Here is a 24,351-nt window from a genome sequence, read left to right on the forward strand (position 1 = left end):
TAACTAGAACTTAAGGGGAATCTTAGCTCATGTTCTAGGAATGTTCCCGGTTTGCTGGGTAGTCACCGACAGTACCCTGTATAGTTAAGGTTATGGTATATTCCAAACAGGTTTTGCTTATTTAGCAAGTAGTCTACATATCTGATTCATGTTAGGAAGAGCTGGCCTGAAATTATTTACAATTCCAGTCTGTCTTAGTGCTAAATTCAGCCTTAAATTTTACCACTGAAAAGTGATTATTTATGTAAGGCTGTAAACTAGCTAGGGTGTAAATATTAACCGATACACACACACACACACACACACACACACCCACCCTGCTGTATTGTGTTGGGTGGAAGGAAAGGCTTGGTAATTAAACATCTTGTGGAGAATATGCTTATCAAGCCGCATGTTGATGTGAGTAGTAAATAATGTGATGACTGCTGGGTGATGGTAGAGATATAACATCATGATAGAACCAGCTCCAGGTGATGGTGGAGATATAACATCATGATAGAACCAGCTCCAGGTGATGGTGGAGATATAACATCATGATAGAACCAGCTCCAGGTGATGGTGGAGATATAACATCATGATAGAACCAGCTCCAGGTGATGTAGAGATATAACATCATGATAGAACCAGCTCCAGGTGATGGTAGAGATATAACATCATGATAGAACCAGCTCCAGGTGATGGTAGAGATATAACATCATGATAGAACCAGCTCCAGGTGATGGTAGAGATATAACATCATGATAGAACCAGCTCCAGGTGATGTAGAGATATAACATCATGATAGAACCAGCTCCAGGTGATGGTAGAGATATAACATCATGATAGAACCAGCTCCAGGTGATGGTAGAGATATAACATCATGATAGAACCAGCTCCAGGTGATGTAGAGATATAACATCATGATAGAACCAGCTCCAGGTGATGGTAGAGATATAACATCATGATAGAACCAGCTCCAGGTGATGGTGGAGATATAACATCATGATAGAACCAGCTCCAGGTGATGGTAGAGATATAACATCATGATAGAACCAGCTCCAGGTGATGGTAGAGATATAACATCATGATAGAACCAGCTCCAGGTGATGGTAGAGATATAACATCATGATAGAACCAGCTCCAGGTGATGGTAGAGATATAACATCATGATAGAACCAGCTCCAGGTGATGGTAGAGATATAACATCATGATAGAACCAGCTCCAGGTGATGTAGAGATATAACATCATGATAGAACCAGCTCCAGGTGATGGTAGAGATATAACATCATGATAGAACCAGCTCCAGGTGATGGTGGAGATATAACATCATGATAGAACCAGCTCCAGCTGATGTAGAGATATAACATCATGATAGAACCAGCTCCAGGTGATGGTAGAGATATAACATCATGATAGAACCAGCTCCAGGTGATGGTAGAGATATAACATCATGATAGAACCAGCTCCAGGTGATGGTAGAGATATAACATCATGATAGAACCAGCTCCAGGTGATGGTGGAGATATAACATCATGATAGAACCAGCTCCAGGTGATGGTAGAGATATAACATCATGATAGAACCAGCTCCAGGTGATGGTAGAGATATAACATCATGATAGAACCAGCTCCAGGTGATGTAGAGATATAACATCATGATAGAACCAGCTCCAGGTGATGGTAGAGATATAACATCATGATAGAACCAGCTCCAGGTGATGGTAGAGATATAACATCATGATAGAACCAGCTCCAGGTGATGGTAGAGATATAACATCATGATAGATCCAGCTCCAGGTGATGGTGGAGATATAACATCATGATAGAACCAGCTCCAGGTGATGGTAGAGATATAACATCATGATAGAACCAGCTCCAGGTGATGTAGAGATATAACATCATGATAGATCCAGCTCCAGGTGATGGTAGAGATATAACATCATGATAGAACCAGCTCCAGGTGATGGTAGAGATATAACATCATGATAGAACCAGCTCCAGGTGATGGTAGAGATATAACATCATGATAGAACCAGCTCCAGGTGATGGTAGAGATATAACATCATGATAGAACCAGCTCCAGGTGATGGTGGAGATATAACATCATGATAGAACCAGCTCCAGGTGATGGTGGAGATATAACATCATGATAGAACCAGCTCCAGGTGATGGTAGAGATATAACATCATGATAGAACCAGCTCCAGGTGATGTAGAGATATAACATCATGATAGATCCAGCTCCAGGTGATGTAGAGATATAACATCATGATAGAACCAGCTCCAGGTGATGGTAGAGATATAACATCATGATAGAACCAGCTCCAGGTGATGTAGAGATATAACATCATGATAGAACCAGCTCCAGGTGATGGTAGAGATATAACATCATGATAGAACCAGCTCCAGGTGATGGTGGAGATATAACATCATGATAGAACCAGCTCCAGGTGATGGTAGAGATATAACATCATGATAGAACCAGCTCCAGGTGATGTAGAGATATAACATCATGATAGAACCAGCTCCAGGTGATGTAGAGATATAACATCATGATAGAACCAGCTCCAGGTGATGTAGAGATATAACATCATGATAGAACCAGCTCCAGGTGATGTAGAGATATAACATCATGATAGAACCAGCTCCAGGTGATGGTGAGAGATATAACATCATGATAGAACCAGCTCCAGGTGATGGTAGAGATATAACATCATGATAGAACCAGCTCCAGGTGATGGTAGAGATATAACATCATGATAGAACCAGCTCCAGGTGATGTAGAGATATAACATCATGATAGAACCAGCTCCAGGTGATGGTAGAGATATAACATCATGATAGAACCAGCTCCAGGTGATGGTAGAGATATAACATCATGATAGAACCAGCTCCAGGTGATGGTAGAGATATAACATCATGATAGAACCAGCTCCAGGTGATGGTAGAGATATAACATCATGATAGAACCAGCTCCAGGTGATGGTAGAGATATAACATCATGATAGAACCAGCTCCAGGTGATGGTAGAGATATAACATCATGATAGAACCAGCTCCAGGTGATGGTAGAGATATAACATCATGATAGAACCAGCTCCAGGTGATGGTGGAGATATAACATCATGATAGAACCAGCTCCAGGTGATGTAGAGATATAACATCATGATAGAACCAGCTCCAGGTGATGGTAGAGATATAACATCATGATAGAACCAGCTCCAGGTGATGTAGAGATATAACATCATGATAGAACCAGCTCCAGGTGATGTAGAGATATAACATCATGATAGAACCAGCTCCAGGTGATGGTAGAGATATAACATCATGATAGAACCAGCTCCAGGTGATGGTAGAGATATAACATCATGATAGAACCAGCTCCAGGTGATGTAGAGATATAACATCATGATAGAACCAGCTCCAGGTGATGTAGAGATATAACATCATGATAGAACCAGCTCCAGGTGATGGTGGAGATATAACATCATGATAGATCCAGCTCCAGGTGATGGTGGAGATATAACATCATGATAGAACCAGCTCCAGGTGATGGTAGAGATATAACATCATGATAGATCCAGCTCCAGGTGATGTAGAGATATAACATCATGATAGAACCAGCTCCAGGTGATGGTAGAGATATAACATCATGATAGAACCAGCTCCAGGTGATGGTGGAGATATAACATCATGATAGAACCAGCTCCAGGTGATGGTAGAGATATAACATCATGATAGAACCAGCTCCAGGTGATGTAGAGATATAACATCATGATAGAACCAGCTCCAGGTGATGGTAGAGATATAACATCATGATAGAACCAGCTCCAGGTGATGTAGAGATATAACATCATGATAGAACCAGCTCCAGGTGATGGTAGAGATATAACATCATGATAGAACCAGCTCCAGGTGATGGTAGAGATATAACATCATGATAGAACCAGCTCCAGGTGATGGTAGAGATATAACATCATGATAGAACCAGCTCCAGGTGATGGTAGAGATATAACATCATGATAGAACCAGCTCCAGGTGATGTAGAGATATAACATCATGATAGAACCAGCTCCAGGTGATGGTAGAGATATAACATCATGATAGAACCAGCTCCAGGTGATGTAGAGATATAACATCATGATAGAACCAGCTCCAGGTGATGGTAGAGATAAAACATCATGATAGAACCAGCTCCAGGTGATGGTAGAGATATAACATCATGATAGAACCAGCTCCAGGTGATGTAGAGATATAACATCATGATAGAACCAGCTCCAGGTGATGGTGGAGATATAACATCATGATAGAACCAGCTCCAGGTGATGGTAGAGATATAACATCATGATAGAACCAGCTCCAGGTGATGTAGAGATATAACATCATGATAGAACCAGCTCCAGGTGATGTAGAGATATAACATCATGATAGAACCAGCTCCAGGTGATGGTAGAGATAAAACATCATGATAGAACCAGCTCCAGGTGATGGTAGAGATATAACATCATGATAGAACCAGCTCCAGGTGATGGTAGAGATATAACATCATGATAGAACCAGCTCCAGGTGATGGTAGAGATATAACATCATGATAGAACCAGCTCCAGGTGATGGTAGAGATATAACATCGTGATAGAACCAGCTCCAGGTGATGGTAGAGATATAACATCATGATAGAACCAGCTCCAGGTGATGGTGGAGATATAACATCATGATAGAACCAGCTCCAGGTGATGGTGGAGATATAACATCATGATAGAACCAGCTCCAGGCTCCAGGCCTTTTACACCGGATTAAAAGGGAGGCTGTTGTTTCTGGACCAACTGTGAGAAGTGGGTTAATGTGAGTTGAACTGGGAAGACATGGGCTTTGCAGAGAAACACACACACAGGCACACACTCTTGAATTACAGATTTAAAAATGTATTATAAACCTACGTTGTATTTCATGTGTTGAGATTAGCTTACTTAAATAGAGTTTATAATGAAAGGAAATAAATTGTTCCCTTTGTGCTTTCAGTCCAGTGAGATGATTTGATAGATGTTATCAGATAAATATCTTGTTATATATATCCACATATCAACAAAGAGATTCAATTTCAACTGAGAAATTAACCCGTTATTACCAGTGCAATTAACTCTATTGTGTCTGTGATTTCTGCTAATTACCAGATGAATTCTTTTGTTTTAACAGTCTCGTGATCTAGTTAATCATGTCATCTGTATTTGTTTGACAATGTGGCATGGTTTTAGCGATTCATGTTGGAACATCATTAGCATTGAAATTGTTCAAGAAATGCATTTTGAATCATTTGTTGATGAACAATTTGTTAAACATGAAATTAGACCTTTTATTAATTTAGATAATTGCATGTTAAGGGTTTTACAGTATCAACGATAGATAGCCTTGTATCGAACATGAGGTTTTCCCAAGCATTTTGGGAATTTTGGGGACAAAAAGAATAATTATTTTCTCAATTGTTAACTAAATAAGCAGGGTATAAACATGAATATTCATATCACAATTAACGCTTCAAACATGAAAAACATCTGGGAAAAATACGTTCATAATGTCACCACCAAAACAGGAACACAAAGTCAACCTTGGAGAAAAGACAAACTTGTGATTGGTCCTTTGCTTCTGTGAGAAAAAAAATCTATGAATCTTATCAAAAGATCAAAGAAATGTAAAACTGAAGACCTACTTTGTCAACCTCTAAACTAACCCGTATCGTTAATTAGTTTCACATCAACCCTGTACAGTGTGTAGCCTTCTACATTGAGGTTGTAGTGGCTACAGCTCTGCTTCCTTTTGTTAGCAATTTATGTTATTCTTCAATAACACAAACTCCAAAGCAAATCAGGGGGTAGAAAAATAGGTTTATTTGAGAAGGACAAATCAAGATGTTATGCTGGGAGGTAGATTTTCAGTCTCCCCTGTCCTCAGCTTTTCTCAACTGAACAAAGGAACAGGATGCCACTTATAACCCCCCCACCCTAGCCTGGGTTTGACCAATCAGAAGTCCTTGTAGTACCACTGGGTCAATGGCCAAATAACAAGTATCCTGCTCCAGACTCAATGTACAGAACGTAGGACACGTAGCTCTGAGTTCAGGAGTGACATTCCACAGATTCTATACAGCTGTTGGACTGAAAACCCAACTCCTATTTACAATACGCTATTGACCATTAGTACTCTAGTTTTTAGTCCTCTCATCCTCTGCGTTGTGTATTTATCTACAAAATATTCTTCTACTTCCTAAACATCTACATTGAGGTTGTTGTGGCTGCAGCCCTGCTTCCTTCCTAAACCGTGTTACCCTTTGACCTGTGTTTGGGCTGTTTTCCAGAGCCATTTCTCCCTGCATTAGCCTCATCAGGGACTTAATATGTGCCACCCCATGGGGGGGGGGGGCAGCCGCCCTGGCACGTGCCCCGCCATGCAGCACAGTGGCAGACACACACACACACACACACACCAGTGTCTCCACCTCACACGTGCCGCATTGTCTTGACAGCTCACTCCAATTACGGGGCCTCCCTGTCCTGTCGCATGTACCGCGGCGCCTCTTCCCTCAGCTCAGATTGCATGTGACCCTCATCCAGCACCACTGGAGGAACGCTGGCTCTCTGTTGGAGGGAACAGGGAATGGGCTCACACACACAGGCTCACAGATACACACAAGTGTGTAAGCATACACATACACGCACTCACACTCTGTCTCTCTCTCTCTGTCTCTCTCTCTTTCTGTCTCTCTCTCTGTCTCTGTCTCGATCTCTCTTTCTCTGTCTCGATCTCTCTCTCTGTCTGTCTGTCTCTCTCTCTCTCTGTCTCTCTCTCTCTCTCTCTCTCTCTCTTTCAGTACTTTATGTTTTTATTAAATTCACTCACAGTTAGACATTTGTGTGGAAACACCCATAGCCGTGGGAAGATGTTTGGGGTGCTGCGATCTTTTCGCCGGCGTTAGCTACGGAAACACCCTTTGACCCCCAACAGATGAGGAAAACATTCCATGTGCATGTTTTATCTTCTTCTTCTTACATATCAACATTATGCAAATCAGCTGGGTCTTGCTGGTGGTTGGGCGTTGGTGGTCGGGGTTACACTGGTAGGCTTTATGTAAGCGTATGGTTTTGGTATATCTCTGTCTCTGGGTCTGTGTAGGGGGGGGGGGTGGATGAATTAAAACAGTACAGATGAGCCTACTGGGTCTGTCCTGTGTGTGTTGAATGTTCATCTGCAGGGTCACGACAAAGTAAAGGGAAACGTCATCCTGATAGGAAGGACGGAGACTGTTTAGTTCGCTCTGTCTATTACCAGGGTTTTCCTAAACGTTGTCATACAAGGTAGCATTATACCCATGTCTTGGGAATCTGACTACGCCTCATTACCACTGGGTCAATGGTAATGGTACCAACCGGTTATTGAACCCATCACAAGCAGCTTGGTCATGTTCTCTGTAGTGCTAGATTGAAACAAGTTATATAGTAACGCTATACAAGTCAAAGTACTAGTGTGTGATGCAGATCTCTGTATTTGAACACAACGTCCTCGGTCACACAGTTAGAAACTGAGCCAGTTTCCTAACTGAGAGATGGGTTGGGAATCAATCCCTGTTGTTTTGTGAATTGGCATGTTCTTTTATTCTTCATACACTCCAGTATGTCGCTAGTCGAATGCTACCCAAGTACCAATCCCACCATCCAAGCTCCATCTGATCCTCTTGGCATGCTTCCAGTCAGTCCCCCCCTTTCTCCACTCCTCCCCTTCTGTTATGATTATTTCATCATTCTTAATTCTTTATGCTGGGGTGCCGTGGATTGGAATTAACCTTGGTAGAGCTGGGAGCCGGCTTGGGTTGGACTGGGTGTAGAGACATACATAACCACTAGAGCTATTTGGCCGAGGCGTGGCGTGGCTCAGTCCCGGTGCCTCAGTTGGCTTCTTCTCTTCCATTAGTACCATCTGTGCCTTTCTGCTACGCAGAGCTACCCAGAGCTCTTAGCTGGCAATGATGTGCACTTTACTTTGACTGACTAAAACCAGGGGGGGGGGGGGGAGACCAGAGGGAAAGAGACGGCGAGCAGGCGGGATGGGAGACATGGTGGAGCAGGAAACAGCTGGAGGTAGCCGCTGTGGCGTCGTACAACGTACGCTTCTGTAGGCTTCATGAGAATTAAGCTTATCCTCGGACCAACAAACAGGCAACGCTGGTGTTGGATGTTTGGATGGCGTGAGTTTTTGGCGGTAAATCTTGTATGCGCGAACAAACAAAATGAGTGCCTGACCTCATAGCCCTTGGACAAACAATCATGGAAATAACGGGTGAAATCTGATGGGGCAAGATGACCCGGCCATTAATGTCATCGTGCTGTGTGTATGGCACGATCATGTGCCATGCCTGATATGTAACCTTTATTTAGAGCTTTTTTCTTCAGTCCAACGGCCCCTTTTTCTTTTTATGTCAGAGGGCCCCCCACCATCTTTAGACAATTGCTTTTTTTTTTTTGGAGTCATGCTCTTTTCTGGATAAGGCCTAAAATATAGGACACAATCTTGTTATGTCCTGAAACCCAAGGCCCAGTGCAGTCAAAAAAACGTAATGTACATGTGTTTCATATATATTTACACACTATGAGGTTGGAATAATATTGTGGAATTTTTAAAATGATGATAATGCCACTTTATTGTATGAGATGTTTAAGATATCATCCTGTTTTGGTGGGATGGAGTTTTAGCCTGCCTGGTGACATCACCATTCGGTACATAGTTTAATAGACCAGTAAGTAAGAGAGTTCCAAACGTCTCTGCCAATAACAGCTATTTTTCAGTTTTCCCCTCCTCACTCAGAACACTCCGAGACAGTCCTACCAAAATCTTGCTTGAGAAATTGCTCTTTGCTAAGGAGCAGTTTTATTATTTTTTTTATTTTATTTTATTTTTTTACCATTTTAATTGAAAGCAATAACACTTTTTAATTTTTAACTAATTATTAACCAGAAATGATTTGATCTGGAGATGAAAATGGCTGAATTGGACCTTTAACCTGTAACATACAGTAAGTATATCTACGTCAGTGTTGGCTGCTAACAGTGCTGATACAGTGATATACAGGATGAGGTGGTCTTGTTTGGAGGATCTTTCTCTTCTCTGTAGTAAAAATGTTCCCATGTCACAAACTAGAATGTGAGGCAATCGTGAACAATCTGTAGACTGTATGCTGCCGTCTGCCTGTGTTTTTACCTTCTGGCTCTAGATTCAAAGACAGGCAGGCATCCCTAACTCCCTCCGTCCCCCAGGTCAATCAGGAAGTCATCAGAGCTGATTGCTGATCATATGCCACTTTATTTACACGGAGTAAGTCGATTGGAACCAGCTTCTCTTCTCTGAAAGGCTGCTGCTGCTGTAAATGGACTGCAATAATAGTAATGATATAAACCCCTTAACATGTAATTAAATAAATAAATAAAGATGTAATTTTCTGTTTAATAGTATACAGTAAGTAATTTAGTAGACTCTTCTATCCAAAGCGACTTACAGTCATGCATGCATGCATTTTACGTATGGGTGGCCCAAGTGAGAATCAAACCCACAACCCTTTGGGGTGTTGGAAGCACCATGCTCTACCGACTGAGCCACACAGGACTGCCTACGACTACCTAAATAAGTGCACTATCTAGGGAATAAGGGTTGAATTTGGACTGTAACATTTGGTGTCAGCGGTGGTATTTAATGTCCCGGTAAATTACCACAGCAAAGCTCTTCTGAAGGGCTTCTCGTCCTGACAGAGGGATCTGAATTACGGAGCGAGATCGGCACCATGTTTAAATCAATGCTCACATCTTCTAACATCGAATGTGTGTGTCCCAAATGGTGCCCTTTTTCCTATACAGGCCCTGGTCAAAAGTAGTGCACTATAAATTAAGTAGGGTTCGGTTTGGTACACAAACAATGTCTTAATCAATGCTCAGATCTAACGCTAGCGTTCCTCTACTGTACATGTCGGTATCTTAGGGAGCTGAACTGATTCCTCACAGCTGCCAGTGACTAGACAGGATTCCCAGTTTGATTAGGGAGCTGAACTGATACCTCCCAGCTGCCAGTGACTAGACAGGATTCCCAGTTTGATTAGGGAGCTGAACTGATTCCTCCCAGCTGCCAGTGACTAGACAGGATTCCCAGTTTGATTAGGGAGCTGAACTGATTCCTCACAGCTGTCAGTGACTAGACAGGATTCCCAGTTTGATTAGGGAGCTGAACTGATTCCTCACAGCTGCCAGTGACTAGACAGGATTCCCAGTTTGATTAGGGAGCTGAACTGATTCCTCACAGCTGTCAGTGACTAGACAGGATTCCCAGTTTGATTAGGGAGCTGAACTGATTCCTCACAGCTGCCAGTGACTAGACAGGATTCCCAGTTTGATTAGGGAGCTGAACTGATTCCTCACAGCTGCCAGTGACTAGACAGGATTCCCAGTTTGATTAGGGAGCTGAACTGATTCCTCACAGCTGCCAGTGACTAGACAGGATTCCCAGTTTGATTAGGGAGCTGAACTGATTCCTCACAGCTGCCAGTGACTAGACAGGATTCCCAGTTTGATTAGGGAGCTAAACTGATTCCTCCCAGCTGCCAGTGACTAGACAGGATTCCCAGTTTGATTAGGGAGCTGAACTGATTCCTCCCAGCTGCCAGTGACTAGACAGGATTCCCAGTTTGATTAGGGAGCTGAACTGATTCCTCACAGCTGCCAGTGACTAGACAGGATTCCCAGTTTGATTAGGGAGCTGAACTGATTCCTCCCAGCTGCCAGTGACTAGACAGGATTCCCAGTTTGATTAGGGAGCTGAACTGATTCCTCACAGCTGCCAGTGACTAGACAGGATTCCCAGTTTGATTAGGGAGCTGAACTGATTCCTCCCAGCTGCCAGTGACTAGACAGGATTCCCAGTTTGATTAGGGAGCTGAACTGATTCCTCACAGCTGCCAGTGACTAGACAGGATTCCCAGTTTGATTAGGGAGCTGAACTGATTCCTCCCAGCTGCCAGTGACTAGACAGGATTCCCAGTTTGATTAGGGAGCTGAACTGATTCCTCACAGCTGCCAGTGACTAGACAGGATTCCCAGTTTGATTAGGGAGCTGAACTGATTCCTCCCAGCTGCCAGTGACTAGACAGGATTCCCAGTTTGATTAGGGAGCTGAACTGATTCCTCACAGCTGCCAGTGACTAGACAGGATTCCCAGTTTGATTAGGGAGCTGAACTGATTCCTCCCAGCTGCCAGTGACTAGACAGGATTCCCAGTTTGATTAGGGAGCTGAACTGATTCCTCCCAGCTGCCAGTGACTAGACAGGATTCCCAGTTTGATTAGGGAGCTGAACTGATTCCTCACAGCTGCCAGTGACTAGACAGGATTCCCAGTTTGATTAGGGAGCTGAACTGATTCCTCCCAGCTGCCAGTGACTAGACAGGATTCCCAGTTTGATTAGGGAGCTGAACTGATTCCTCACAGCTGCCAGTGACTAGACAGGATTCCCAGTTTGATTAGGGAGCTGAACTGATTCCTCACAGCTGCCAGTGACTAGACAGGATTCCCAGTTTGATTAGGGAGCTGAACTGATTCCTCCCAGCTGCCAGTGACTAGACAGGATTCCCAGTTTGATTAGGGAGCTGAACTGATACCTCACATCTGACAGTTCTACCCTAATGTCCTTTGGGGCTTTCTACTCTAATGTCCTTTGGGGCTTTCTACCCTAATGTCCTTTGGGGCTTTCTACCCTAATGTCCTTTGGGGCTTTCTACTCTAATGTCCTTTGGGGCTTTCTACTCTAATGTCCTTTGGGGCTTTCTACCCTAATGTCCTTTGGGGCTTTCTACTCTAATGTCCTTTGGGGCTTTCTACCCTAATGTCCTTTGGGGCTTTCTACTCTAATGTCCTTTGGGGCTTTCTACCCTAATGTCCTTTGGGGCTTTCTACCCTAATGTCCTTTGGGGCTTTCTACTCTAATATCCTTTGGGCTTTCTACCCTAATGTCCTTTGGGGCTTTCTACCGTATTGTCCTTTGGGGCTTACCAGATATCTGTTTCTGGTAACACTCTCCTATTGGTGGTGGAGACACTGATGTTTACTTACTTCCATGTACCTAGTGCTTGTATACGAGGCAAAATGGCGTGATCGTCAGTGAGCTTAATTCTGTTGGCTCTAGCCCTGGTGGCTCTAATTTCCCTACAGGACAGATGGCAGTGCTATGTGTGTGTGTGCGTGTGTATACGTGTGTGTGTGTGTGTGTGTGTGTGTGTGTGTGTGTGTGTGTGCGCCGGCGAGGGACTGTGTGGACCGATGAGGGCCTTGAGTGTGGACGGGAGGGAGTGTTGTTCAATCTCTGGCACTGCTGCCATCCCCTTGCAGCTGCGCTTTTCCCCCAGCCTCCCTCCATTTTCAACTTCTTCATTTGTTCAATATGTAGCTAGAAGATAGGGGATAAAGCAAGAACACATGCCTGATGTGTGACTCCACTGACAGACGGGGACATTGAAATGTGTCCATTGTAGAGGTATTGCAAGTGTTTTTTCTCTGGGGGGGAGGGGAAGAAGTTTAACTGTTGAATTGTTCTTTAATTATTATATTTAAGTTTCAGCCACTCATTTAATTCAGTCTTGTAACTTCATAGATATAAGTGGTGGCTAAAAGCCAAAGGACACATTGTAGCTTTTACAGTCTCTCATTTCCTTCCAAATAAATATTTTATAGTCCGTAATTATTGTTTACTATGTCATATTTCAAATAAAATATTTTATTCAAGTTATATTGAGACATTTTATTCAAACATAAGAACCACAAAAGGTCGTAGTCGGACTAGTTCCAATGGTCCATATTATAAACTCCCTCAGCTGTGTTCTTGCTAGGGATTTCCTGTTGCGGATGCCGTATACACCTTGTTTTATTGGTCTCAGTCCCTCATGTAGGAACTGTAGAAACTGGACAGTGTAAGACAGATCCTTGTAGTGTTGTTGAGGGGAATCAAGCTGTTCAGATAGAGATGGGATACAAAATCACTCACAAACACGGACTTCTGGAGCCTTGCCCAAGAACCAGCCCAAACTCTGATCGACAAACATGTTCTTGTTCTCTGAAGTCTGGCTGCAGACCACCGTAGCTCCAGACAACATGGTGGAGCAGAGACTACAAAACCTCTACCAAGATGGTTTGACATCGCCAGGCCAAAGCTATGGGCAGATAAGCCAAGAGGTGTACACACAGGGTGACATCTTGTCAGGTCAAATATTTGGAGATTTGTTGCCAAAAACATCTGTTTTGTCCATTCGGGAATACTTAACACAGCACTTGTTTTAGAACAAATTAGGAATACTGCAGATTGTGAATGTGATTGCAGTTGAGTTTTCTGCTTATACTTACTGACAACCTAGCTTAAACTCTCTCGAATTGCATCTGCCTCTTGGTCATTGTAGGAAGGCGAGGTTTCAAAATAAATACTGGTGCAAGAATGACTGAGAAGTGAGTAATTTTGGCAGCATCTTTCTCCACATTTGGTGCTGTCCAAATGACATCCATTGTCTGATGAAAGGGTGTGTTCAAAATGAGAAGGCAAGAAAAAAAAAAACAGTTGAGGGATTGTCTCAATCAGGCTTTCTTTCCAACTCCGTGGTTCATACTGCATTTTCATTGTATAGATAAATGACAGAACACTTAAAATCATAAAACTGAATAAGTATCTCAAACCTGCAGCTATGAATACCGTTTTCTATTGTGCAGTATTTCTACATGAACACAACCATATTGCATTGCAGTGTGAAGTGCAGTCAGTTACGCTATGCTATGCCGCCATCCGAGTCTCTGTAACAGATCTGAAGTTTAGAAAGTTAACTTCTCAATATCTCCCAATGTCTGTCAGTCCAAACCTAATGGAGGGGTTTTATTTGGTACCTATTTATCACCAGACAGTAGCTTACAGCTCTCGCTCTACTTCTCTCTCTCCTACTACAAGGAGAGAGAAAACACCCCCTGCCTGTACCCCCTTTGTCTCTTCACTTCTCAACCTCCCCACCTCTGATGTCTACTCATCCATCCTTCCTTCATCCAGTCAGTCGTCCATCCATCCGTCTGATTAAATTCCTCTGACATCCCATGCTGACATGTAGACTTTTCTATTGTTCCCGCTCTCTGTAATCTGGTGAGCGACACACACACAGGTGGGCAGTGCCCATCACCATCTCTCCCTCGCTCCCTCTGTGTGTGTGTGTGTGTGTGTGTGTGCCTCTGAAACCTGGCCCAGTTACAGTAGATTACACACTGCCAAGTCAGAGCTCAGTGGACCGTGAACATGATCAAGGGAGCTGGAATGCAGGCCCAGTTAGCCAGCTCTATACCCCAGCGCCAGCTCCAGTTAGCCAGCTCTATACCCCAGCACCAGTTAGCCAGCTCTATACCCCAGCACCAGTTAGCCAGCTCTATACCCCAGCACCAGTTAGCCAGCTCTATACCCCAGCACCAGTTAGCCAGCTCCAGTTAGCCAGCTCTATACCCCAGCTCCACTTAGCCAGCTCTATACCCCAGCACCAGTTAGCCAGCTCTATACCCCAGCACCAGTTAGCCAGCTCTATACCCCAGCACCAGTTAGCCAGCTCTATAACCCAGCACCAGTTAGCCAGCTCCAGTTAGCCAGCTCTATACCCCAGCACCAGTTAGCCAGCTCCAGTTAGCCAGCTCTATACCCCAGCACCAGGTACCCAGCTCCAGTTAGCCAGCTCTATACCCCAGCCCCAGTTAGTCAGCTCCAGCCCTGTACACCAGCTCCAGTTAGCCAGCTCCAGTTAGCCAGCTCCAGCCCTGTACCCCAGCCCCAGTCAGCCAGCTCCAGCCCTATACCCCAGCCCCAGTCAGCCAGCTCCAGCCCTATACCCCAGCCCCAGTTAGCCAGCTCCAGCACTATCCTCCAGCCCCAGTTAGCCAGCTCCAGCACTATCCTCCAGCCCCAGTTAGCCAGTCCCAGCACTATCCTCCAGCCCCAGTTAGCCAGCTCCAGCTCTATACTCCAGCCCCAGTTAGCCAGCTCCAGCCATGTACACCAGCTCCAGTTAGCCAGCTCCAGTTAGCCAGCTCCAGCCCTGTACACCAGCTCCAGTTAGCCAGCTCCAGTTAGCCAGCTCCAGCACTGTACCCCAGCCCCAGTTAGCCAGCTCCAGCACTATACTCCAGCCCCAGTTAGCCAGCTCCAGCACTATCCTCCAGCCCCAGTTAGCCAGCTCCAGCACTATACTCCAGCCCCAGTTAGCCAGCTCCAGCCATGTACACCAGCTCCAGTTAGCCAGCTCCAGTTAGCCAGCTCCAGCCCTGTACACCAGCTCCAGTTAGCCAGCTCCAGTTAACCAGCTCCAGCACTGTACCCCAGCCCCAGTTAGCCAGCTCCAGCACTATACTCCAGCCCCAGTTAGCCAGCTCCAGCACTATACTCCAGCCCCAGTTAGCCAGCTCCAGCACTATACTCCAGCCCCAGTTAGCCAGCTCCAGCACTATACTCCAGCCCCAGTTAGCCAGTCCCAGCACTATCCTCCAGCCCCAGTTAGCCAGCTCCAGCCCTTCCAGAGCCCCAGCCCCCAGACATAATGCTCCTGCTGGGAAGCAGCTTTTTCAAAGTCCCCCTCTCGTTTTAAACCCCAGAAAATCCAGTGAACTTAGCAGCTCTGGTGTCTGCGGCCAAAACAGCATCTGATGTGCCTTATTTGTTGACTGTGTGAGATTAGGCACAGAGGGTCGACGCAAAGTCCACATACACACACACACACACACACACACACACATATACACACACACGATTTCAAGAGAGAAAACAAGGAGAATTCTCTCTTTTGTCCAAAGCCCAGTTCTAGTCCAAACAAATTTTAGCAAGCACATCCCGTGTGTGGAGCCGCTAACTGTTGTGGCTGCCCCCCCCCCCCCCCCCCCTTTGCAACATTGAACCATTTCAACAACCACCATAATGTCTGTTGGACTCACCAGTGTAGGACTACAATGGTCTCTGATCTTTGATCATATTTGGATGCAGTTTTTGGATGCTCACATCATCTCAGTCATTGCATTGGCATCCACACGGTTAGTGCATCCAATATGTCACGGTTGTGCTTTTGTCTCTGTGAGTGTGTGTGTGGGGGGGCGAGGCGAGAGGGAGGGAGAGAGAGAGAAAACTAAAGGAAGGGAGAGAGAGAGAGAGGGACGGAGGGAGTGCAGGGCACAGTGTCACGGTTGGGCTTCAGTCTCTGGGTGTGGGAGGGTGGCAGTGGTAGTGGCAGGTTGGGGAGGGGACTAGTGTTCTTGGCTTGGCTGGTGTCTGTATATTAGCTGTACTAGAGCTCCCTCTTGGTGCCAGTGAGAGCTGGAGCTATATCGCTGGACTGTTTCCCCTCCCAGCAGTAAGGCTGGCTGAGACAGCTGCTCAACTGGGCCTCCTGTGGTCCACAACAGGATTGGGGTCAATTCCAATTTTATTTAACCTTTATTTTTATCAGGAAGTCATACAGGGAGTCATTCAGAACAACTGAAATTACAGAAATGCACACGTCAAAACATAAATACAGAAAGGAAACACGGTCATAAAACAACAAACTCATTCTTCATTAATAAGGTTCCTAATCAGCTTTCTGAATTGCCCTAGAGAGGCACCAGAACATCCTAGAGAGGCACCAGAACATCCTAGAGAGGCACCAGAACATCCTAGAGAGGCACCAGAACATCCTAGAGAGGCACCAGAACATCCTAGAGAGGCACCAGAACATCCTAGAGAGGCACCAGAACATCACATTTAAGAACATTTTGAAGATTGTTCCACAAATAAGGTGCAAGAAAACTGAAAAATAATTTAGTACACTGAAATTCCAATTCTACAGTTGAACATCAATCTATTAAAAATATATTTTCAAAGAATAGAAGTTATTATTTCAAACTATTTCAATTCAAATCACTGAGGGACTTTAATTAGAATTGACCCCAACCCCCCATGTTAACCCATGCTGCCCTAGACAGGACCCTGGTGAGTGGGATGAGACCACCACCGTCAGGGCTCTACACTGAGATGTTGTTGTAGTGGTGGCCATGTTGGTGGCATGTGCTGTAAAGCAATAACACTATAGTAGTAAATAGAGGAAGAGTTGTGAGAGTGAGTCCTCATGTTGTGCATAAATGCATTCTGTTACAACAGTTTTGCAATGTGGAACAAGATGTTATTTACGTGTACAGTACACTATCTATCCGTTGAATATTTGACATAGTATGAGCATAGGCAATTCTTCTAAACATAGATATCAATGTAAGATTTTTTAGCATTTGTAATGTTATTGATAGGTAAAATTATAAAAGTTTCCAGTGAATTTGATTTAGTACGTTTATTTAGTCTATATATATATAGATTAACATTTTAAAAAGATTAAAATTCAGTTTCTGATGAAAGTCATTTATTGTATATATTTTTTAATTTGTAGCAGAAAAATCTACAAATGTGTTGTAGACCTGGAAATGTATCAACATATGAAATATTTAGCCGTGTTGCTATGCTACAGTAATTAGATTTACTTTAAAAGTATTTAACTGTGTTGCTATGCTACAGTAATTAGATTTACTTTAAAAGTATTTAGCCGTGTTGCTATGCTACAGTAATTAGATTTACTTTAAAAGTATTTAACTGTGTTGCTATGCTACAGTAATTAGATTTACTGTAAAAGTATTTAACTGTGTTTCTATGCTACTGTAATTAGATTTACTTTAAAAGTATTTAACTGTGTTGCTATGCTACAATAATTAGATTTACTGTAAAAGTGTTTGCCATTTTTGGGAAAAAATATTGTAATTTAATTTTAGAATAACATTAACTGAAACAAATATTATAATGGTTTAATTTATAAATAACTTTTTTTTCAATAGTGATGAATGTATGGCATTTTTGGAGGGATGTTATTGATCCATGACTAATACAATGTATTATTGTTTCTCTTTTCAGGGGAGATGTATTAATTTCAACCGAGTGCAGAACCGTTAGAAGACAAACACAAAGGAGGACGTCTTCAACATTCAAATATGTGTTTGAAGACCTAATATCCAGAAGACTATAAGAGTCCAAAACCACTATTCATTTCCTTCTCTCAGTATTGTGCTCAAAGTGGAATCTCTTTCTCCATGATATCTCCTGTCATATCCGAAAGCATCTTACTCATAAGAACATTTTCATATTTCCATCCTTCCATAACAGGGATATAACTTTATATATTTTTTTAACTTGTCCTGTTTTTAACTTCATAAGAGGCCAAAGCAAATAAACAGTGCGGTACAAAACGTGGCCAATCTGATCTGGTTAGCTTTTTTGTGCGCTCTAAAGGCTTAACATATTCTGACCATATTGCGCCTTCTGTGGAAAACCTAATTTCATGGACACAGACGGAAGCTATCTTAAAAAAAGAAACATGCAGAGCGGGTGAGGCTGTGCCGTTAGCATGGCAGTAGCAATACTCCCAGAGGGCCTCCACACACAGTGCACAAGTCCATCGCCTCTTGGCAACATCTCGTCACAATGCCTCTCCAACTTCTCTCCCTACACTATCGTTGAAAGATGCCCGGCGGGACCCCCTTTGACTGGAGATCCTGTCATTTTAACACTGAGAAGTGCACACGCATGACAAACTGTGGACAGCCAGGACGCCCTAAGGTATTGGAAGCAGTAGCTAAGACATTGCCCTTTAGTTTTGTGAAGACACCTTTCTTTCATTATGCACTGGGGACAAGGGGAGTTACTAGAGCGTTATCCCACCGCGGGCCGGGCCAGGACAGGACAGCATCTCTGACCAGACCACCACAACTCTCCACTCTGACTACTTTTGAGGGATGGACGCCTGAAGCCCCTGACATGGTGCTTGGCTGTGTTTCCCCAATGTTTTGATGCAATCTGCTGTATGCTCACTAAGGCGTACAACATCACAACCCATAAACCTGCCAGTCAGTCAGTTGAAGAGTTTTAAGATATAGATACAGCTGTCTCCCACTTCACTGCTACCCGTCCCCCTCTGTCTCCAATTCTCCAAGGGCCTCCCTGCCTCTCTCCAGTCTCAGCCCTTTAGCTCTGGCGAGCAGAATATCAAAGTTTAATTAAAATAATTAAAGAGAACAGCAAGCAGCAGCCTGTGAAGATTTGATCGTCTTTTTTTTTTTAAAGCCTTTTGACATTGAATGACCTATAACTGTACGTATATTATTTGGAGAGAAAGAGGCCATCCCGTCTCCTTGGCGACGGTTTGGTGCACCCTGGCTGTCCGAAACCCAAACGCAAAACCAAGGCAACGGATGCGACGGACGGATAAGTATTGTTCATTTGCAGAAATTATGTTACCAAGCCTCGCACGCGTCGACCCCACCACCAAAAAAGCGGTAGTATATATGTATATATATATTTGTTGTAGATTTCTCAAGAGCACTGTCATGACACCAATCCCAAAATGATGTCAGCGAGAGGGGAGCACTGTGGGGGAGGAAAGGCAGCAGCTGAATAGAAAAGGCTCCAACGATCCAGTCACTTTGGATACAGTACTTCAGATGCGAAATGGATATTCGAGTCGAAACCTGACAAAGCGCGCCCGGTTTTGATGGGAACCAGTATAGACAATGACCAGTGGCTGGGTCAGTGGGATGTCTCTGTGCAACCAGGGAAGCTTATCAAATGACACTAAAAATAAGTTCAACAACCATCAAGTTTCAGGGGGAATGGGCCAGGATTTTCACATTTGGTGGGCATGCGTGTGCACGAGACTGGTTGGGCACGCACAATGTCGTCTCTGACTTAATTATTCCTTTGTTTTGTTATCTGGGTGGACAGGAAGGGACCGGAATGACACTGATGGTCAGATACAATCTTTAGGGAACCGTGATATTATTTTTCATACACATTTTAGTCTCTTGTCTAATCTTCTGCATAACATTTTAGTAAGATAATCAACTTCGCTTAGATGAAGTGTAGAAGAGGCTATTTAACAGTTTTTATATTTTCTTGTTATGTTACATCTGAGAGCACAGAGCTGCTATTAACCCATACTAGTTAGTTATTTACATACCAGGCCAAACACAGCTCTCCCTCCTAACAACGTTTCACATTGGCTTTAGGTTCCCTCTCTTTCCCCTGTGCCATCTCCAAATGTTCCATGGCGAGAACACATTTTTTTATTCTTAATAAATAAAATATATTTATAGTATTGATATTTTAATATGACAGTGCCCTTTGCCTTTCTTTAAAAATATATTTATTTGTATTTTTTTTTGCACTTTTTAATTTTGTATTTGTGCAATTCAATTGCGAGATGCCCAAAATTCATTTTTTCCCAGCATAAGCTAAAAGTTGGTTTGAATATAGTAATTTTAGTATAAACATTTTAAAACCCAATTATATCATAGTTTTTATTTCACATATGGAAGGCTGTAAATTATGCATCATTTTAGAATGGACATTTTAAGAAAACAAACAGCTAATAAAAACGCAAGTGTTAAAGTATGTGTAAGACTGTGTTTTTTGATATCATTTATATCAGGATGTTTAATAATTACATTTTGCGATTTTAAAATCACCTCTGCTAGTTGTACCAGAATAATTTAACTAGTCAACGATAAGCACATTATTCAATGCAATCATGCAGTATTTTTCTTATTGTCCAAAATATTAAAATGATGTTTTTCCGTGGTTTGATTGTAGATTGTCTGTCCTCATGTCTGCATTTCATGTATTATCATAGCACGTCAGGACAGGGATGTACTGCGGCTTTAGATGCAGTACATACCAAGTAAAACAACTGTTCTCCAAACGTTCATTTGTCTCTGTGCTATATTCATTCATGGGTTGCATATGTTATGTACACTGTATTGGTTTGTTTTGTCGTTTTATACATGAAATCATTTTTTCATATATTTATCACAAATTCCTACTACAATCACTTTTTTTTTTTTTTTTGACTACAATTACCCATTGTAATGTTACAGTGTTCATGATTGTCATGTGTTTGAATTAATTATTAAACATTCAAGTGGAAACTGGACCTCCCATTTTTACTCGTTGTTCCTCTGCTATATAGTGAAGACATGGCCTGATACTATTTGAGTATGAGGGTGCTAAGGGCTATGTTTAATTGGGTCTGTACAGATTTATACGGACCGACAGGGAATGTAATTAAATGCTGTATGTGGACAGAGATAGTGGACAGTGACCAGCCTCTCTCCCCTTGTAAAGCTTAACACTGGAGGCACCACACACACATACACACACGCACACACACAAAATACTCCCAAGGACCACAACGCCCCAAAAAATAGGTTTTCCATTTAGTAAAAATATGTGCTTCCACACCTTCTGTTTTCACAACATTTGCATGCTGTGACGAGATGCCTGCTGTGTGTGTATGTGTGTGTGTGTGCGTGCGTGCGTGCGTGCGTGCGTGCGTGCGTGCGTGCGTGCATGTGGACGTGTTTAACTATCCTTGTGAGGACCAGAAGTCCCCACAAGAATAGTAAACAAACAAAATTGGACCAAATTTGACCAACATTTTGTAAGTCCCCACAAGGTATTTTTAGGGGGTTTAGGATTAAGACTATAATTAGTGTTAGGGTTAGAATTATGTTAAGGGTTAGGAGCTAGGGCTAGTTTTAGGGTTAAGGTTAGGGTAAGAGTACGGGTTAGGGTTAGGAGTTAGGTTTAGGGTTAGAGTTAGGGTTAGGGTTAGGAGCTAGGGTTAAGGTTTAGGGTTAGGAGTTATGTTTAGGGTTAGGCTTAAGGTTCAGGGCTAAGAGTTATGTTTAGGGTTAAGGTTTAGGGTTAGGTATAAGGGTTAAGGTTAGGGTAAGAGTACAGGTTAGGTTTAGGGGTTTGGGAAAATAGGATTTTGAATGGGACTGAATTGTGTGTCCCCACAAGGTTAGCTGTACAAGACTGTGTGTGTGTGTGTGTGTGTGTGTGTGTGTGTGTGTGTGTTTGCGTGTGCATGTGTGTGTGTTTGTGTGAGAGAGAGACTGTAATTCTCTAACACTGGGTGATATGAGTACAGTCACACAGTAACTTACGTCTGCAAACGATCTATAGTACAAGCTGTGGTTTTATCAACAGCCTGTATCACTGTGCTTCCAGTTCCTGTGAAAGTTTTGGTGCCTTCTGTGGACACACAGACACATGCTCGCACACACAGACACACACACACACACACACACACACACAGACGGTATCACTTGACACTAACTAAATCATCAGCAGCCTAACGGTTACTGCAGTTAAGGGGGCATATTTTCATACGCTTTAACATTAAAAGGCTATATTTTCATACGCTGTTAAATATGAATCTGATCTTTTCATAAACTGCTTCATCAAAATATCTGCTTAGCTGTCTATTTCCCTAATCCGCAGCAGCAGTAACCACGGAAGGATTGAGCTCTGAAATATTGTATGAATACTGTTATAATCTGTGTTTTAATATATCTATGCTGCAAAAGGTGAGCTATCATGTGCTGCTGTATGTCCGTTGGAATCCCTTTTAACACTAACTATTGGTCATGTCTCATCATATGATCGTCATATACTAGAAACTGCGTGGTGCCAGCCCTGAATGCTGATTGGCTGACAGCCGTGGTATATCAGAGCGTATACCACAGGTATGACAAAACATTTATTTTTACTGCTCTAATTACATTGGTAACCAGTTTATAATAGCAATAAGGCACCTCGGGGGTTTGTGGTATATGGCCAATATATCACGGGCTAAGGGCTGTGTCCATCCACGTTGTGTTGTGTATAAGAACAGCCCTTAGCCGTGGTATATTGGCCATATACCAACACCTCCAAAGAGGCTTATTGCTTAATTATACAATCTTATGTGTAGAATTATTAACACAACTGTATAGAGCAGCTACAGTATCTTGCAGTATGCTTGAATAGCATACGAACATACTGAGCTCATAACTTTAACAGAGTCAGTGTCTATTTAGACTTTTGTTGATCTGAATTGCTTTCTTCTAAGTGACTCAGTTATTCCACTGGTATGGGCACAAAATGGTCACATCAAAATGGACATCCTGTGTTGATTTCCTCTACACAACAGGTGTTGTCATTCCTACGCAAACGGCGGTCATGTCTTTCCTGTCAACAGGCTTCCTCCGGACCAGACCAATCATATATCTTACAGTCAGAATGAGCCAGAGAGAAGTGACACGTTCCCTTGCTTGAACCAGACTGAATGTTGTGTTCAACTGTGAGAGCAGAGCGTAGTCTGTCTTAACCAAGACAGCACTTCTAACAACATACTACAACAAAGGTTCAAATATCACCTTGCTCGTAATTTTGTGTTGTACATATCTGAGGTCTAATCAATTTTGAGGACACAAGCTCAAGTAAACAGTACAAATATGATAAAAAAAAATATGAAAAATATGTCATATGATGCACTTCCTGTTCAACAACACTGGATGAATAAGGCTTGGAATGACTTAATATGCTTGATAAATATACTATAATCAAATTATAAAATGACTCACTGTAAGATTTCACCCTCCTTATAACTGTAAAATACATATTTGTATGTTTAGTATTAGAGGAAAATGTGCATTTTTCTAAATGTCTCTCTTGATCAAAACGTCTGCCCCCGTCGCTGTGAAAGTCTCGCAGAGCTCTAGCTTGGCTTCCTGAACTCGTTAGAATTAACGAATCAGAATAATATTGAAAGGTTTTTTTTGGGTTTAAAATCTATTAATAATTTTTGGTTTAATGGATATAAATGGATCTCTGAACGTGCTCCTGCTACATTACGACCTATGGATTGCTGTCGTGAGCTTTGTCAGTGGTAGGGTTCCACCAGGAGTTGATGGACAGTCGGAAGTGCGACTAAAACGGTAGGAGGGACTTCCCAGCTTCAAGTGGTTTCAGATTTCACATCCTACATCGCACAGGCTCAGAACATATACTACTGTGTCCGTGGGAACCAGGGTTATGGTTCAATGCAAGCCATTTAAAACTACGGTGGAAAATGTCGGTCAGAACCGGAACCAGAACCTTAAACAGAGGACATTACATCTAAGAGGTTTTTAAGGTGGATTAAAATACATCTGACAGACTTGAGATACATGACTACAGTTGTTTGTATGTGAGTTACAGTTACATTATTTAAATCTACCTTAAGAATGTATAGACTGTGGGATGGGATGGGGCTGAATCCACCTGTAGACTATATAGACTGTGGGATGGGGCTGAATCCACCTGTAGACTATATAGACTGTGGGATGGGATGGGGCTGAATCCACCTGTAGACTATATAGACTGTGGGATGGGGCTGAATCCACCTGTAGACTATATAGA

The 24,351-nt window shown here is 42.9% G+C and overlaps 1 protein-coding gene across 1 annotated transcript in view; it reads left to right on the plus strand.

Moving 5' to 3' along the window:
- LOC106570902 (anthrax toxin receptor 2) overlaps window positions 1–21,055 on the plus strand; it is a 115,024-nt gene extending 93,969 nt beyond the window's left edge. The window contains exon 16 of the mRNA XM_045695384.2: window positions 17,986–21,055. Coding sequence (XP_045551340.1) covers window positions 17,986–18,024 — 39 coding nt within the window. The 3' untranslated portion in view covers window positions 18,025–21,055. The remainder of the gene's footprint in view (window positions 1–17,985) is intronic.
- The last annotated feature ends 3,296 nt before the right edge of the window (window positions 21,056–24,351 follow it).

The sequence above is a fragment of the Salmo salar genome, chromosome 15 (genome assembly GCF_965601325.2).
Source record: "Salmo salar chromosome 15, fSalSal1, whole genome shotgun sequence".
In the NCBI taxonomy this organism is placed as follows: domain Eukaryota; kingdom Metazoa; phylum Chordata; class Actinopteri; order Salmoniformes; family Salmonidae; genus Salmo; species Salmo salar.